General features: G+C 28.4%; 1 protein-coding gene across 4 annotated transcripts in view; it reads right to left on the bottom strand.

The window, feature by feature from the left end:
- The window catches only part of LOC112601015 (protein unc-13 homolog B), a 43,923-nt gene that overhangs the window by 12,923 nt on the left and 12,779 nt on the right, over positions 1-18,221 (bottom strand). For 2 of the 4 annotated variants that reach the window (XM_025348448.1, XM_025348529.1), the window contains exons 3-5: positions 4,586-4,626; positions 1,442-1,532; positions 793-801 (exon numbers count right to left, since the gene is read on the bottom strand). In XM_025348448.1, coding sequence (XP_025204233.1) covers positions 793-801; positions 1,442-1,532; positions 4,586-4,626 — 141 coding nt within the window. The remainder of the gene's footprint in view (positions 1-792; positions 802-1,441; positions 1,533-4,585; positions 4,627-18,221) is intronic. The other 2 variants (XM_025348609.1, XM_025348683.1) reach the window with 1 other exon arrangement.

Below are 18,221 nucleotides of genomic sequence, written 5' to 3'. Positions count from 1 at the left end.
AGTCTTCCATTTATTTATGGTCATAAACTAAAATATTCTTTCTCGCAAGAATCAATTTAAAATTTCATTTTAACACCTTTTATGTTATTCAAAGTGATTCTTACAATGAATGTAAACATTTTTTATGAATTATATATATTATATACATTAAATAAAATAATTAATTATCTAATCTGTTATATATATATCAATAGTGTGATATAATTATTAGGTATAAGCAGTTCGTTATATATATATTAAAATTAAAGTACCTTGTTATTTTTTGAATGAAATACATTTTAATAGGTCTTTTTTTTTTGCATGGTTTTTGTTTAAATATATAAAATAAAATTTAAATCGTTTAGGTCTAATTCTATAATAATATAATGCATAGATTTGTTAATTATTAATTAATGAAAATGCTGTAAACTGTACAAATATAAATAAAATATTGTATGATGTATATTATATAAAAATATATAAACAAACAAAGCTAATAGAAAAAACTAAGCAAAAGTGTATGGTACATAAAAAAAATATAAAAGATACAATTGCTTAGCTATTTTATTCTACCTCTAAAATAATTTTAATATTTGGAATTTCTAGAAAATAGAAATTTAAATTTTAGTGTTAAAATAAAATGGTTTGGTGCTAAAGCAGTGTGTGATTTGTGTGTGTACGTGTATTGTGTTTAGTGTGTTAGTGAATGTGTGTTTTCATGGACGAAAAACCACGTCACCAGATCTAATAGCGTGCTCTATATTTTTCTCTAAATAAATGGTAAAAATAAAAAAAAAAAAAAGAACGCTATACCTTGAGAACCTGGATCGATGCGTGAAGATCACAAACAACAGACAATATAACACAAATTAGTTAGTTTACATGTTTATGTTAAAAAATAAAAATAATGAGTCCTATATGTTTCAGCTATTTAAACTGAGCCTATTATTATAATATAGTACTTATCTAAATTAGATAAATGATAATATTTATAAAATACAATTATAATTTTAAAAAATAAAATAAAAAGTCAAAGTATGTTTAAATCATTCATGATTAGTGTTTGAAATGAAGAAATTGTCTTAAAAAAATCTTTGTAGAAGTCTAAAGAACATATTTTATAAAGGAAACATGATGAGAACACGGTGGAATAGCAAAAAAAAGTACATTCATATATAGGTAAACATAAAAACAGCAAAAAACACGACGATAAGAGAAACCATTTCACATGAAGAAATTATGATATATGGTATACACATATAAGCGAAAATTTGTACAAAAATATTTACTACCAAAATCAACGGACACACTAGTTCCTCAGTTGAATCATAATAATATTATTACTTTACAAAAACGCCGTATACTCGATTGATATCCAATTTTCGGGAGTTTATGTTCCCAATAGGTTTAATGAGGGAAAAGGATGAATTTATATTATATTAATATTAAATATTTTGCTTACCAGTTCTGAGACAAGAGGGATAGATTTTCTCCTGGGTCGAATATCCGGCATGCTGTCGATGTTGCTATAAAACGGATTATCTCCAGGGTGTCTAAAATAAAACATAGTAAGATTATGTAGATTTTATCATCGAAAGCATCTTTGTAAGGTTTTGTTAAAAAAACATTGACAATTTTTAAACTAGTTGATATAAACTCATATACTTATTGTTTATTTGACGCCCGGCAAAGACCAGAAAGTTAACAACCAGTAATTAATTCTTAGTGGCATACAGTGAGTTTTAATCTAAATCCTTGTTACACGAGTGTTTATTGAAACTATATTTTTTATAAAAAAATTGAGTGATAGTAAAAAATTGTTTCATTCAATATATTGTGCGTACACGCGATAAAAACAAATAAGCTAATGACGGAAATGGATAAGATATTATAATGACTATTGTGAATAAATTATAAACTGCATATAAACTAAGTTTTCATTTTTTTTTTCAAATGCATATTAATTGAGTTTCGAAAAATTGAAATATAATCTAATCGAGTCCATACGTTAATATTGATTCCCAAAAAATATTGAAAAACAACATTTTCCATTTCATTTTTATGAGCTTAGCAATGTTTGTAAGAAAAATTATATGAGTAAGATTATGAGTATAATTAATGCATGCCAATAATAAACTGTATTATTTATTTGTTTATAATAATGAATAAATACATTAAACATCTTATATGCTTAAATTGACAAAAATAGAAATTGTACGGGCCGGCGACGTATAATAATAATACGCGCGCGCCAAACACCTAAATACATCGCACGCACCACCTAATTCAAGACGCACGGTCTATAATAGGTACTTAAAAACTAAGTGGCGATGGATATAAATATAAAATAAACTGCTGAAAACTCAAAATATGGTAACTGAAAATGTATAATTTGCTTGTTTGGCACAACCAAAATAAATATAAAATTCAAATAATATTATTAAAAATATTGCCTGTTCGGCACAGCAGTATAATATAAAATATAATAATGATGCATAAAATAAATACAAATAATTAGCCCTTTTGGCTTAACAACGATAATAATAATAAATAGGAAATTTGCTGCTACAATAATATATAAAAAATTATAATAAAATCAATCATTTGGCGATTAAAGCCTTTATAATAATAACACGCTTTAGTCCTTCCGGCTCAACAAATTGTATAAAAACGATGATTAGCACCGACAATAAATATAAAAGATTGGCTATTAGAGCCGTTACAATTTAATTTAAATGTATAATAAACAATTCACAAAATAATAATATGAGATTAGCGCCGACAGAATATAATAATATTGGTGCTTAGTACCCAGTATAAAATATAAATAGTACCTAATATAATTTATAATATTTACTTACATGTGAGTAAATCGTTAAAATATACCATGAATAATAAAATAAAAGTATACAATGAATGACATAAAACAAAATGTACCAAAACACAATATAAATTTATAAAATTGCCCAATAATTTCTCACTACACACAACGAGAGACGAACCACCCACACACATAAAACAGATGAACTTTACACGGGCGTCGCCCTCATTAAAATATAATAATATAATTTAAATACGCAAATATTACTAATATCAACAAATTACCGTGCGTGCGTCCGGTCGTGACCGTGAATATAATCTAATTTTATACAACTTTATAGAAATAATACATTTTTTATGTACTTCATTTTTGATATTTGTTTAGTTTGTAATATCGATATTTTTCTTTAATTTCGTTTTCTTTAGTTATTATATCTTTTCTATATCAGTTATCTATGGTCAGTTTCGATCAATAAACCAATTCAGTATTTAAAAGTGTTAATATATTATTCTATATTTCAACTAAAACTATAGAAATGCACAATATAACACTAACAAAAAAAAAAAAAAATTTACAAAATTAAACGATATATTTTATTTTTCCCAAGCGCATAATCAATTAATATATTTTTCGTTTTCCAATTGTGAGCACAATTGCTATTTTTTTTTATATTGGGACTCATTTAATAAATTATTTTTACCTCGTTCAGGTATGAGACTCAATTCGTATACATTAGAATTTTGCACACGTCATTATGTCATAATTTAATGACTTTAATGTTGTTTTAAATCGGGAGAGGTAGAAGTTTGCCTCGTAATTAAACGAGAAGAAGTAGTCCATATCTCCAACCCCACTCAGTACAAACTCAATCACTGCTTGTATAGTAGGTATATTGCTCGACAGGACTCCATATGTTTACTTTTATCATGTACATCGTTACATCGTATATATAATATATATATATAGGTACCGTCAAAGACGACGATGGCTTTCAGTGTTGTCATCCGATAAATAAACATAAAATGACATTTCATCCCCTCTGCTTTTCTCCCGGTGCAAACTCTACTCACTACACCAATCGAAAGTTTGTTATCAGACAGGTCGCCGTCGTTCGCCACTCCTCGTCGTGATGTAGAAGTGCACTTGCCACTTACGGATTACACCCAGCTATGTACCGTATACACCACACGCTCTTGTCGCTATTATATTTTCCTTTTCATCCGCGGATGTGTACGCACATACACAGAAATGCGGGACACGAAAATTCAATTGACCGAACCTCTACAAAGCTCTTTAAAACCATCATACCACGAGAGACAGCCGGATACGACGGATACACGAGTGGGGTGGTAAAAATACGCACACAGATGAAATCTCGGGTTAAAATGTACTTATAAACTCTTTAAAGTGCATATACAGGACGCGTAGGTAAATACTCAGCGTCTACAGTGGTTGTGATAGGTATGGAATAACAGCACTGAAATCATTTACATCATCACTATAAAATATTATATTGTCTACTAACTACGTCTTCTCAATGCTGCATACATCGCATTATTATTTAATCTCACTCTCGTTCGTGTTTCGCTCATACACTTACACAAAAGTAGTAATAATTATAATGAAAACGATGACGTTTAGTTTCCCTTTTAATGTTTGTCTTCCAATTTCTATATTCCGTATACACGTGACGTGTATTAACTTCCAAGACGTATAAACCCCTTGACCTTTGTACTATACTAGAGTTAGTTACTCATATTGTTATTATTATTATTTTGTACTTACCCATTTGCTCTATTAATGTTTTCTCCGCTTCCTCTTCCATTCTGTAAGAAAAAAAAAATAATACCATGTAATACCGATATAATATATATTTACCTATATATAAGATATATTGTTAACTACGTAAACTACTGATACATAATAACGTTTCGTTACATTATAATACAAGCACACATACACTCACATATATGTATATAATATAAAAACGTTGTTAGTGGTAATACGAAATATATGTTTGATTATTATTTCCTCGAGTGGTAAGCGATGTAATTGGGTGCGGATAGTAGTATTGACTTATGTGAAATAATTGGGTGGATTTCCTGAACGAAAGGAAAAAATAAGAAAAAAAGGAAATAATTCACTGCTGCACCGATATAAGTGCACAGATATTTATGAGTGAATTGCATTTGACAGAAAATCTTTATTGAACCATATTTTGTTTTTTTCTCAGGCTTATAAGTTTTTCATCCGGAGTCGAATTTTTAGCTTCGGGAAAAAAAAGTTTGTCCGCTATAAAAAAAAAAACAAACTGTTGCTGGCCACCCAATACGCTACCACTCTTTAATACGTATATATAATGTATGTATAAAGTTTATAGCAAATTGTATAGTAGTATGTATAAACTGTATATTTTAATATTATATTTTAGTTTAATTTTAACCACATGCAAACTTGCTGTTATTCAGTATTCTTTTTTTGTTCACTTTTATCGATTATTTTTCGTGTTTGGTAACTAACCATAGTCGTTACAAGCCGCACACCTATATAAAGTGGTGTTATTTGCGTAGTCCCGAAATAAATTTTTGTCGCAGCCGATGTATATGTAATTAAAACGCCATAAATTCTTATCTACATATTTTGTTTTATGATATTTCTATCGCGCGAATTGCATAATCCCAAATACCATTTATTATAATATATTATGACATCGGATTAGCGAGCGTTAAAAGCCAAAATGTAGTAAAATACCTTAAGTAAAGATTTTAGAATTCTGTACTTTGTTCATAATTTATGTATTACGTTGAGAAATTATTATATATATATATATACAAACGTAAGTTTGCATAATATTTAAAGTGAATAGGCGTTTTACTTATAAAAATATTGGAATTAATTACTATATTACATTTATTATTAGGAGAATTTTGAAGTCTTGTGGGTACTTATTTTTATTTATTAATCGTAGTAATATATTATAATTCAGCTGAAGTATTTTTTTCAAGAATTTTGAGATATAAATAGATATCGAACGTTAAACTGATGGTTTTTTTACGGACATTTTCTTGGTATATAATTATTATTTCCCATACATTTAACTTCTTGTTTTTAACAAAACTTCAAAGTTTATAAATAATAAACTAGTGGTTTAATACGCTCGGTATTTGGACGATAGCATACCAAGAAAAATTATCTGAAAATTAATTTTTTTAGTTTAAAAGAATATTTACAATTTATTCAAATAATTGCATGTACTTCAATAAAAAAATATTAGCAAATTGACTAATTGTAAGTGAAATGTGCATGTATTAGTGAAATTAGGGTAATTTGTTTGAGTAGTTTTAATTTAGAATTTAATAATAAGAAGAAATTTTTAAAATTGATTGAGAAAATTAATATCTTACAATGGAAAATTGTTTACCCTAACACATGTATATAATGTAAAAATAGTTGAATCAGAGTAACGAGGTTTTTTCGGTTTTTTTTTCATTTCTTAAATGGGGGTGGTTAACAGTGAAGGGTTTGAAGGTTTAAAAAAAAAAAAAAAAAAATAATAAAAGAGGAAAAGAAATTAGATGTATTTTAAACAGCCTGGTCTTATTTTCGAAGTGTTCTGTGTGGAATTTTTTCGTCAACGATTGTCGAGAGTAGGACAAAATCGTGTCCTGTTTGAAATTCTGATCCGGTATATAATAGTGAGTCGAGTAAAATAAAAAAAAAAAAACAGAAAGGAATAAAAAAAAATAAAAAAAATAACAACAGCACTAAAGGATCCAGAGGTTTAAAAACCATGGCGTCGTTAAGGGGAACGCATACACAGACCCAAAAGCAGATACAGGCATTTATCCCACTCCTAGTTTTTTTAACGGATTGAGCTGGCGATGGCAAATCTCTATGGGACGTTTTCCCGCTGCTTGTTTTATTATCTAAGACAGTTCTGTTTATCGTACATAATAATATAGACGATCTTTTTAGTTAACTATATAAACCTACAGAGAGTCTGCTTTCGTTGACGGCGTGATATTTTCATTTTATTTTTTTTCAAGTCGTCTTAATATTCCATTATTAATCTTTTATTCACGGACGCTGATGGGTTCGTTGTTTCTCAGTTCTATTAAATCCATTATTTATCTACAGAACTAAAAATACGGTGTTTTCAGACTTTTATCGAGAAAGGTCACTAGTGAAAAGCAAAAAATGACCTTATGTTTAATTGAAAATACCAATCTAACATCTACAGTCGAGCTTGGTTATCTCGAGCTTCTTTAACTCGAAATTGTCGATACCTCGAACTTTTACTCCAATCTTTAGAATTTCCTATTATAACAATGTAAAAAAATCTTGTTTAACTCGAATATTTTCGTGTATAACTCGAAGTTTTGAGTTTTATTAATATTATAAAATTGTGATACTTCCCTCGTGTATCTATGTATATATTTTAATATCGAAAATAAGGTTATTACTCATTAGTGTTATCGTTTCCGATAAATAGTTTAAAACGATTCATTACAAACGCTGCGATCAATAGCAAAACTCAAACAAAAATAAATACCTTTTTGAAATAATTTTCTAACCTCATTTTTATTTATAGGTACATACCTCTTTAAAATTACGAATACATAATTCATTTATAAATACACAGTAAATATTTTTTATTACATTATTTTATTCATAATAAATATATAGGAATTAATATATTTTGTACTGTTTCAAACATTTTCAATTTGGATAACTCGTATTCTTGGATAATTCGAACTTTTTTCCGATCTTCTTAACTTCGAGTTAACTAAGTTTAATTGTTTATGTATACACTATAATATATCTATTCATTTTGTTAATAAATAACTAAAAATTCTTTACCTTGATTTAAACTAAAAGTTTTTCATTCACATGAGAAAATATACTCTAGATAAATTGACTTCTGTCGGTTTACACTTTATTTAGTAGCCATTATTATTTATTTGTTTTACATACTATTTTTTTATTGCATTGATGTTATAAGAAAACATATATCGTATTATGTTTCAATTTGCGAATAATTGGTTGTTAAAGTGTAATAAAAACTCAAAATTCTTTGACGGTTAGTGATAAAATAAATTGTATTACAATTGTTTGTTGTTCTATCATCAGTTAAATTCATTATGTTTTAGAGATAGTTTTAATGTTGTTAGGAAAATAAAGATATTGATGAAAGTAACTATAATATAAAAATGTAGATATTTAATAGGATTTTAATTAATAATCGCCCTCCAACAAATCATTAAACTTTGTAGCTCAAAATTCAAAATAATATGTCCATAATGGGAACAGATTCAAAACAATGGAATATTACTACGAAAAAAAAAAACAATAATAATATTAATTTAAATAGAATTATTAATTATGGTGTAGATAATTTTTGTCTACGAGAAAGCATAACAAAAATAATTATATTATCTTATATATATTTAACGTTTACAAATTTTGTTTAAATATAACATTTGTGTAAATAAAATATAAATACAAGTATTTGTTTAATTATTTGTTATTACTTGCAAATCAATTAAGTTATTTTTTTTATTTTATTTTTTTATTTAAAAAAATACCTTTAGGGTATGAATATATTATGAGCCGCATAAAACGGGTTGAAAAGGTCACGGCCTGATAATGCACGACACATTGAGTTTACCTGTCCTGTAAAAAACCTATTCTCAAAATCAAAAAAATAAAAAAAAGTAAATAAAATTTATGTATACTTGACATTAAATATACAAATAACACGGTTATGATTTTAAAACGAAATAAAACATTTTCATTATAATATCGATAAAAAAAAATCTTGTTTTAGATACTCGGATGATAAACAATAATTCCATTAACAGACATATTTTGGTTCATTTATGTCGATCGACTGCATAGGAAAAACGGGTGTATTATAATATTATTATATAAAAATTAAACAGAATAATGCAATTATTATATCATTATTACAACGTTGTCGATTTGAATCAAGAAGAGGCGTACGATCAATGTTAACTCCAAACAATACCGCTGCAGTGACAGTTTAATTGAGCTGTACCATCGAATAATAATTATTAGGTTTTATTATAGTAAATAGGAATTATGTATGTTAAATTCTAAAAATTATGTTTTAATCTATCATATAATCATATTATATAAACATGTATACCTACAATATATATGTACTAAATATATTGTATAGTCGTACAATAAATTGTTATTGTTATGTTTCATCAAAAATATTATAAAATATGTTGTTTGTTTTTTCGTTTATAAAGTCATGAAGGTAATGTAAAATGTAGTTTTTGAAAATTATTTAAATTATTAAATTTTTTAGAGTTTTATACTATAATACGGTGATTACATAAATAATCGATTTAAATTTAGAACCTCTTTGTTCGATTTTAATTTTCTACAAAAACAATTAATACCGAGAAATTAATTTAAAACGGCTTATAGCAAAGTTAGACGAAGTTTTTCGGTGGTTTGTAATTTTATCAAAAACTATCGGAATGGGGAAAAAAAATAGTTCATTAACGAATTTTATTTTGGGTCCCGAAAATCGATCGAAGAGATATATGAAAGTTTATGATATCTTATTTTATTCAAATAAACATAAAAAAAAAAAAAATTAGGTACTACATAACCGTTAAGCCATAAAACGCTTCGCTCATAATTTAAAACAATAGTGCTTTTTTTTATCATCGTTGTCGGTGCTCATCGATTATTTTATTCTTTGCATATTTTGTCAAAGACAGTTTGACAGGTAAAAATATTATTATTAGTTACGTGACTAATGACAATCAATATTATTGAGCTATAGTTCGCTTTTTTTTCAAGGCAACATTAACTTATCGTGTACGGTTTTTAGTTGAAGAAAGCGAATATTCTAAAAAATTGTGAATTATCATATAGTTTATCTTACAAAATGTATACGTTAATTCACAATATTCTTAATAAACAGATAACCAAAATTTTAACATTTGCGATGTTTTATTGTGGGCTGTCAGCATAGGTTGTAGCACGCCATGATAATAACTACCGTAAAGTAAAAACATTATTTCAATAAACAATTTTAAAATTATATTGTTATACCCAAAATACTTATTTAAATTATTTTTTAAAACATCAATTTAAAATATTATTATTCATAATGGATTATTGATGATGTTGTAGTGAAAATATATTAATTGTGGAATGATTTAATAATATATATTTCTTGTGTCAACGTTAAAATTAAAAATTATATTTCTCACGGAATTATTATATGAACGTTAAATATCATAGAAATATATTTCTACTTTTACAGAAAAAGTAATGTGAATGTAAATATTCTGGTGCTGCTCTAATGTTCTGCGAATATTCATAATATTATGAATAAATTATAATAATATACTTTGAAGATATAATTTAGTTGTTTGGGAAATTTTATTATTATGTTTAGTTTAATTTGAATATTTTAAATTCAAGTTAAGTTTATAAATTGTTAAATAATAAAAATATACAGGTCTATAGATAAAAGATGTATTTGTTTAATTAGTATTTTTTATGATCAATTAAATGAGGTTTTTTATTTTATTTTTGACTTTGGTTAACACAAGCATTAAATTTTAATAGTTCTCGCAAACTTCATAAATTCTTAAATAGAGGACAAGAATATATATTGGTATATAATTCAAAATTTTTTTTAATAAAAAAATAAACGGGAACTACTCAAACTACCCTCCGTTTATCTGAAATTGTTTTCTCTCATTTTTTTTATCGTATTTTTGTGTTTTGATAATCCAAAATGAATTATGTGCCTGTATAAAATGTGTTTTAAAATTGAAACCCCATTATTCGTATTGTGTATACTTAGTCGTCGTATATACATGAATATTTTTTTTTCAAATGTTAGTTTGAACAAAATATTTCCATTAACTAGAAAAGACATACTAAATGTCTTTTCCCGATGTCATTAATTAGAATTAAGATGACTTCCTTAGTTTTTGTTTCATCGTCCTTTAATAATTAACACGCAGAACAACGAACAAGATCGTTTTATATATAATAATATAAACGTGTATAACATTAATTTTTTGAATTATTGTTTATTCAGCAAGTTATTTAATAAACGATTCGGTATATAGTATACATTCTTGGTTGAAAATTGTTGTAAGTAATTTATATTTTTTTTCATATTATGGTACACTAGTGTAATATATATTTTTAATGCATATTGTATTTTTTTTATAATATTTAAGTAGATACATACTTTAGTTATACACCCATATAGTTCTAACAATATAGCTAAAAACGCTCTGAAGTAATATTATTACTTCCATAAAAATAAATAAATTTATCAAACATAAGTAAATACAGAAAAAAACAAATTAAACTCGGTGTATGAATTATTTTTTTTTGTTATTTTAGATTTTATTATAATATTACTTTGATTCATACGATCAATTTTAAAACATTCTATCGATTTTGCCAAATAGAGAATACCTATAGTTCATAAACGAGTGTTTTCTTTCTCATTGTATAGAATTTATACTATAGATGCTAACAATAATAAAATAGAGATTTTTTTAAAACTTTTATCATCTAAAATCTAAAGAACTTGACAAAAAAAGGTATCTGGATATGCGGGAATTTCTATGTGAAATATTGAGTGAAGATTTTTGTCAATGATATGTTTGAATAAAATAGATCTCAAAAATAGTACTGACGGGTTTATATTATCAAAATGAAAGTGCTATCATTATCATTATAGCTTTTAATACGATACTAAAATGTACCAAATGAGAAAAGAAAAAACTTACATTGTTTATATACTTTTATAGTCGGTTTTGTGCCAAACTATACAATTTTTTTGTTTACTTGGATAGTCACCAAGTATCTCTATCGCAGACCGATATATTTACGAAAAAATAAAGACGTCACACATAAAACTAGTATTTGTTTTTAATAGTTATTACTGAATAACCCACTTAAACTCACACATTCATATATGTAACATTAATAGCAGTATCTCCAATGTGTGTGTTTAAGCGTTTCGTGTGTGTGTGTTGTCATAGCGACTTGATGCACCATAATAAAACAACTGGTCATTTAATTTCAATTTTTGTCGAGGGTGCCGCCTTTTCTCTTACTTTTTTTCTTAAAAAAAAAAAAAAATCACATTTCTTTGAAAATACTAGAAATATGGAATTATTTCAACAAAAAGAAATACCGTAATAAATATCTCTTATTTTTATGCATGAAATTGACACTTTTAAAACACTGTGTTATGATCATATAATTATATTTTATTTGAAATTCTAAATATATAGTCTGATATCATAGCAGCGAAAAGTTAACATAATTATAATAATCAATAGGAAGTTATAAGTTCATTAATTTGATATTTGTTACGAGTTACTTTATTGATTCATGTGGAGAATGTATAACATTTAACGAAAACAATAAATGTTAAATGCCGATGTATAACGGTTATTATAGTGGTTATATGTATTTGTGTTACAGATAAACTAGTGTTGACCATCCACTTCACGTTACCGGGCTCGCCCTCTAATCTGACTCCCTACTGCGCCGCACTGCAAAGGAATGACACAGTTTACGAACGTAGAGAATTGTCTCAATATATTGCTATATAATAAAATATAATATAAATGTAGAATTTGTTGGATGATTATACTCGCCCGTCCATATTAAAACAAAGAGACAAATTTAATTAATTTTTCCGACACGATAAACAGCGTGTTATATGCCTCAACCAATAACTAATACAAAAAATATTATTCCATGTCCGTATTAATTATGTGCATCGTAAGACCATTAGCTAGAAAAAATAAAAAATAAAACAAAATAACTGTGACACGGCGGGGACTTCCTGGTGGATATTATGATTTATTGATATATAATCCGGATGGACAAAATATTAAAACAAAATGTATACTAGTCCAAATATTATGAGCGCTATGTACAACTGTTTATGTCGTTCGTGCCTACAAAGTGTGATGGTTTACAATAGCAAGGAAATAACAACGATAAGGCGTTTTAAAAAAATGGCGAATTAAAAGTGATATACAGACTCAGGAATATATTTAATACTATATGTTGTTAATGTTGTCAATATAAACTTTGATCGTGACAGAGTCTAACTATTTAATAAGCGTACGGATATGCACATAATAAGGGTGAACAGAGTGTCCGACGGTTTTATATGGGACTTCTCAACTCGCCGTTATCGTATTATATCACTGAACACATATACGCATATACGTATAATGTTATATTATTTATACGGCAAACTTGGTTCGAGTATCGTTAAAATTGTTAATTATTCACGAGAAAATTCGTTGGCATATAATAGTGTGATGCGCGTACGTGGCACAAACATGCTTTACACCTAAATTTGTGCACGGAAATTAACGTTATTTTAAAGTCAAAATACATATAATATCACAGTGCTGTATGAATTGATTTGAAATCGCCAGGATACGGGGGAACGTATAAGTTAGTTCAGGGCAGGCAGACAATAACGCGTGTCCCATAAATTTTCGAGATAGACGAGCCTATGTACTCATAATAAATAAACATTGTATTATTCGGTAACTGTGTACACATACATATACTAAGTGCTATCATTAAACTGACGTCATCCGAACGAAAATAGAAGGAAAAACGACAGAAACATATACTCAACGAACGCATAAACGCTTCCGCGCACATACACCTGATTCAGGTAGGTATATCTTGTATAGGTTTATATGTTGTTGTTAATATTATTATTATTATTGTATGTTAGTCGGACGTTAATCGGCAAAAACTTTAGACCGGCGCCTTTCGCTGAAAACTTTCCACCGAAACGTGTTGGTACGCGCAGATGCTTGAGAATCGGCGGTATGCGGCCGTTTACAATAATTTACGGAGGTATAATAATATTATTTTTGCGTTTTGTCGTTATCGCGCGGTCGCTGACTTTGGAAACAGTCGAGGACAAAAACCTAGTGCAATAATTTTGTAACCGCAACAAATTGTAGAACACTATGGCTTGAATATTAATATGTTCGTTATATGACCGAAATTCTGATGGCATGGCGATATTTCGCAAAATTATGTCGGTACTTAATTATATAATAATTATGATACGAAAGTCGCAGTTTTATTCTTATTGTTGTTTATTTAATTTAATATTTACTATACCTTAAGCTATCTTGTTGATAATCATTAAGCTGAACAAAATTCCAAAAAAAAAAAAAAAAATAATAATAATACTAGTAATTAAGTTTAGTACAACAAAAAACGTTGTCAAAATCTTGCATTGCAGCATATATTATTATAAATAGGTTAGGTTAGATATGTACAGCGGTATAAAAGTAATAAGTTATAACTCGTAAGTATATTGTATTACTATTCATAAGAATACTGTATTATAGAAATACATAAAGTACTTATCGGAATTGGCGAACGTAAATACATGATATAATATATTATATAGATATGAGACCATTTTCCTTCCCTTCGCAGCAACACTCGACGGACAGACGATGACTGCAATGATAATATTGTTATAATATATATATATGAGTATAAAATATTTGTTACATTATACTTTCAGTTGCATTCTCGACTAGCTTACCTTTCTCTCGGCTAACAATATAATTAATATAGCATAACAAATATTATACACCGATTTTTTTACATATCCATATTATAAGGTATACGCGTAATTTTAATGCACGGTCAGCGACTGCAACTATCGACGTGAGTGGCTCTCATGGAGATATCAGCGATTTTTCTTTTCTTTAAATTATGTTGTCCTAACGACGCTCTCAACTGTGGGTTCAAAAAGTGCGTTGACGATAAATTGTGTACGCGTGTTAAATATTTTTTTTTCGTTAGATTCGTTACGTTGGGTAGATAAATAAAATAAACTGCGATTGATGAAAAATAAACAAAAACGTGTTTTAAAAGTCTATGGATTATTTTTATACTTGAACTGTTAATTTACGTTCTCATATTTCATGGTTAAATTGGGTTAGTGAGATAAAAAATAAAAAAAAATATAGAAACTCTTATTTTATAACGTTTGCCTCGCAGGAACTTCAAACAAGACATAATAGTATTAGGTTTAGGTTACACTTTCATTACTTTACCGACCATTGTTTTTGTTGAATGTAATACCATTCGTCGTTCTTAGTGTTAAATTGAATTACATTACACAAGATAATGAAATCATCATACTGATTAGCTGCCTTATTACTAATACTAATAGATTTAAATGCCCGCAATACTATTGTTAATTTCTTAAGATTATATATCCATGTTTACGTTATAGGTTAATGAATATTTTGATATACCTAATTATAATAGAAAATAATAGAATAAAGTAAAATTATTTAAGAGTTGTATATTTTGAATTTTATTCAATTTATATTGTATTTTAGTTATATTTTAAAGTATTAAGCACAGTTCTCATTATACCATGTTTCATAGGGTTGAATTTAATATATTATTCAACTCGTAGGTAATGTGTTACAGGAATTTTTTACCTACAAATTAAATATACGGGACACGACATGACACGACACGACACGACACGATACGACACGGAACGGTGCAGTAGCAAGCCAACTTTATTATTGTGTCGTGTATAGGAACCTATATCACGTTTGGTATTCGGCTATATAATTTGATTTTAGATTATGAACAAACGTCATAGGACCCTGTTTTCTGGTCTCGGAGTGATATATTACATAGTTAGAAAAATGGAGACGGAGGTACGGAAATTCAGATTTCTGTGTACGTATACCTGATCTGTATGGGGAAACGTTGTAGCCAGGCCTGTAATATAATGGTTTCGCCCATAAGTAAAAAATACGTTTATAAACTTTAATGCATATTTATAATTCATAACACGAGTAGTTATAATACACGTAACGTTCGCGCACACATTATAATGTATATCTTGGAGTGTACCGGTGTAGTAACGAAAAAAAGATACGTGCAAGAGAGAACAATAATTATTATTATACAATATATAAATATAAGGGCTGACGCAGACACGTCTTCCTTCTGCCAGCTTTGCCGCAGCATTAACCCTTATTGTTATCGATCGTAAACGTCTCCGAAGCGAGGTGTACGCACACGCAAAAATATATACACACACACACACATACATACATACACGCGCGAGCGGACAAAAATACACGCATAAAAATCCACACGCACGCGTAAAACGACAGGTATATACCGTCTTCAAACGAATACAATAATTGAATATTTCTAAACACAGACACACATACACAAACACACACACAAATCATATTTTTTTAATAATGTGGGTAGAGCGTGCGTACCATCTTCGGTAGGCCGCATTAGAAAAAGCGATTTTCATTTTTTATCATTTTTCATCATTTTAACTCATTACAATACGAACGCAGCTAAGACCACGCGATCGATGCACAATAATGCAACTATATACATATGCGCACCCGGGTCAGGTGTAGGTACAATATAGTGCCTTACGCGCGCGTACGTGTCATGCTGACTTCGCTACAGCCGCCGCTGGCGACGACGTATAATCGTCGCTCGGCTTCTATTTCGGCCGGTGCAAAAACTTTTGGGCCTGGGTCGCTACGAACACGTGTCACCTAATCTCTGCTGCGCTGTACTGCATTTGCTTACACCATACAATAACGCGCGCCGTGCGTCACACGTAATATTTCATATATATATATACATTGTATGTGTACAATCATGAGATGAAAGACGTAGATTGAGAAATAGACGGAAACAGGAGGAGAACGAGTGTAATAACATGCCACCAGATTGTACGGCTCGACGGTTAGTTTTTGGGCGACAAATTGCTTTTTTTCTTATTTTTATTATTTTTTTTATTTGAAAAATGCGCGTTCTATGGGCTCAGCCAATTTGACGTCAAACACGTATTTTCCGTTCACCGTATTTATTATATGTAAATATATTTATAGTGAGTTTTGATGCGTTATCGGACATTTTATTTTCTGTATACATTTTTCCTGGGCGTATATTTTTTCTATCATCGGAATAAACATTTAATAACGATTCGCCGTGTGCCCGTGAACTGAATGTACAGTCGACGAAAACCAAACAAATACACACGATTTGTGAATAACATGAGACCAGGATAAATGTAGCGCGGTTATAATAGTGTGTTTTTGACGGTGCGAATTATTCATATCATACCGATTTCAAAAACACAAACAAAAATAACAATAACCGTTCATATAATGATTGAAATCGTTTATTTGGTTTTTTGTCGGAGCCTCAGACGAACAAAATATTTTATAAAGCCTCCTACACAAATATGTATCGAAATTGCCTATAGAACACCCCGGTTAATGGATTTAAAATATAATACATAATAGATATTAATATTATTAAAAAAATATGTACAATAGTTATAACCAAGGCTATATTTGGGGGGGGGGGGGTATGAGAATTCATCTGAATCTCTTCTGATTATAATCTTTGGTCTTCAACTATCGTATTCTAAAAAAAAAACTTTCAACACCATAATCCGCTTTGAGAACTAATAATAGTATTGCAGATAGTACTTTTTTAAATTTTTTTTTTTGGCGTAGGACTTATTTATTCCCTCGGGAATAAATTGAAAATTATTTAAAAGATAAGATTTTTGATGAACTTAAAACCATACCAATTAAAAGTTATGTACTTCATATCTTACCCCCAAAGTGGTCGATATTCATTTTACGAATAGTGGTAAACGCGACGTCAATTCTCTGCCAAACCACCGAATCTATAACGCAACTTTTTCCGTTTTTTCTGTGGTTTTACATATTATATGCAAAAAACACAAGAATGTAAAATATTATAATACTGTTTTTACACGATAAATAATAATATATTGTTTGGATGAGTGAACCGATGTAAGTTATTACTCTCATGGTGGTGTGTCAAACGCCATCAATTTATTTTTATTATAATACGCGTATTATATCCTATCGATATTTTTGCAAAGTAGAATAATATTATGTTCTCCTCTAAGAGTTTCGTTTTTTTAGAATCAGATAACTAAAATTTGTCGATGCTTCAATTTTTTTATTTTTATTTCATTCGACCTCCATGGTTTGTATACGATATTTAGTATACATATAAGAAACGTTTATTTTACGAATTATGTACAGTAAACAGATATAGTGATTTATAAACCAGGAGGTATATTTATATAATACGTATAGGTACTTTAAGTCGCAAGTGAGTATTATCGATAAGTGACAGCCAAATAGAAAAATATGTCGCAGAAAATCACAATCGAGTTACAAGTCGACGGTGGAGTAAACGCGATAGATAAATTGTATATCGGAGCGAGAAGAAAAATACGACCACGACGGGGAAAAAAAATTGAAAAATACATTATATTATATCGTTG

The sequence above is a fragment of the Melanaphis sacchari genome, unplaced genomic scaffold, assembly GCF_002803265.2.
Source record: "Melanaphis sacchari strain LSU unplaced genomic scaffold, SCAv2.0 Contig0_pilon_pilon, whole genome shotgun sequence".
NCBI lineage: Eukaryota > Metazoa > Arthropoda > Insecta > Hemiptera > Aphididae > Melanaphis > Melanaphis sacchari.
Note: the sequence above shows the minus strand (reverse complement) of the source record. Positions and strands in the feature narration are given on the sequence as shown.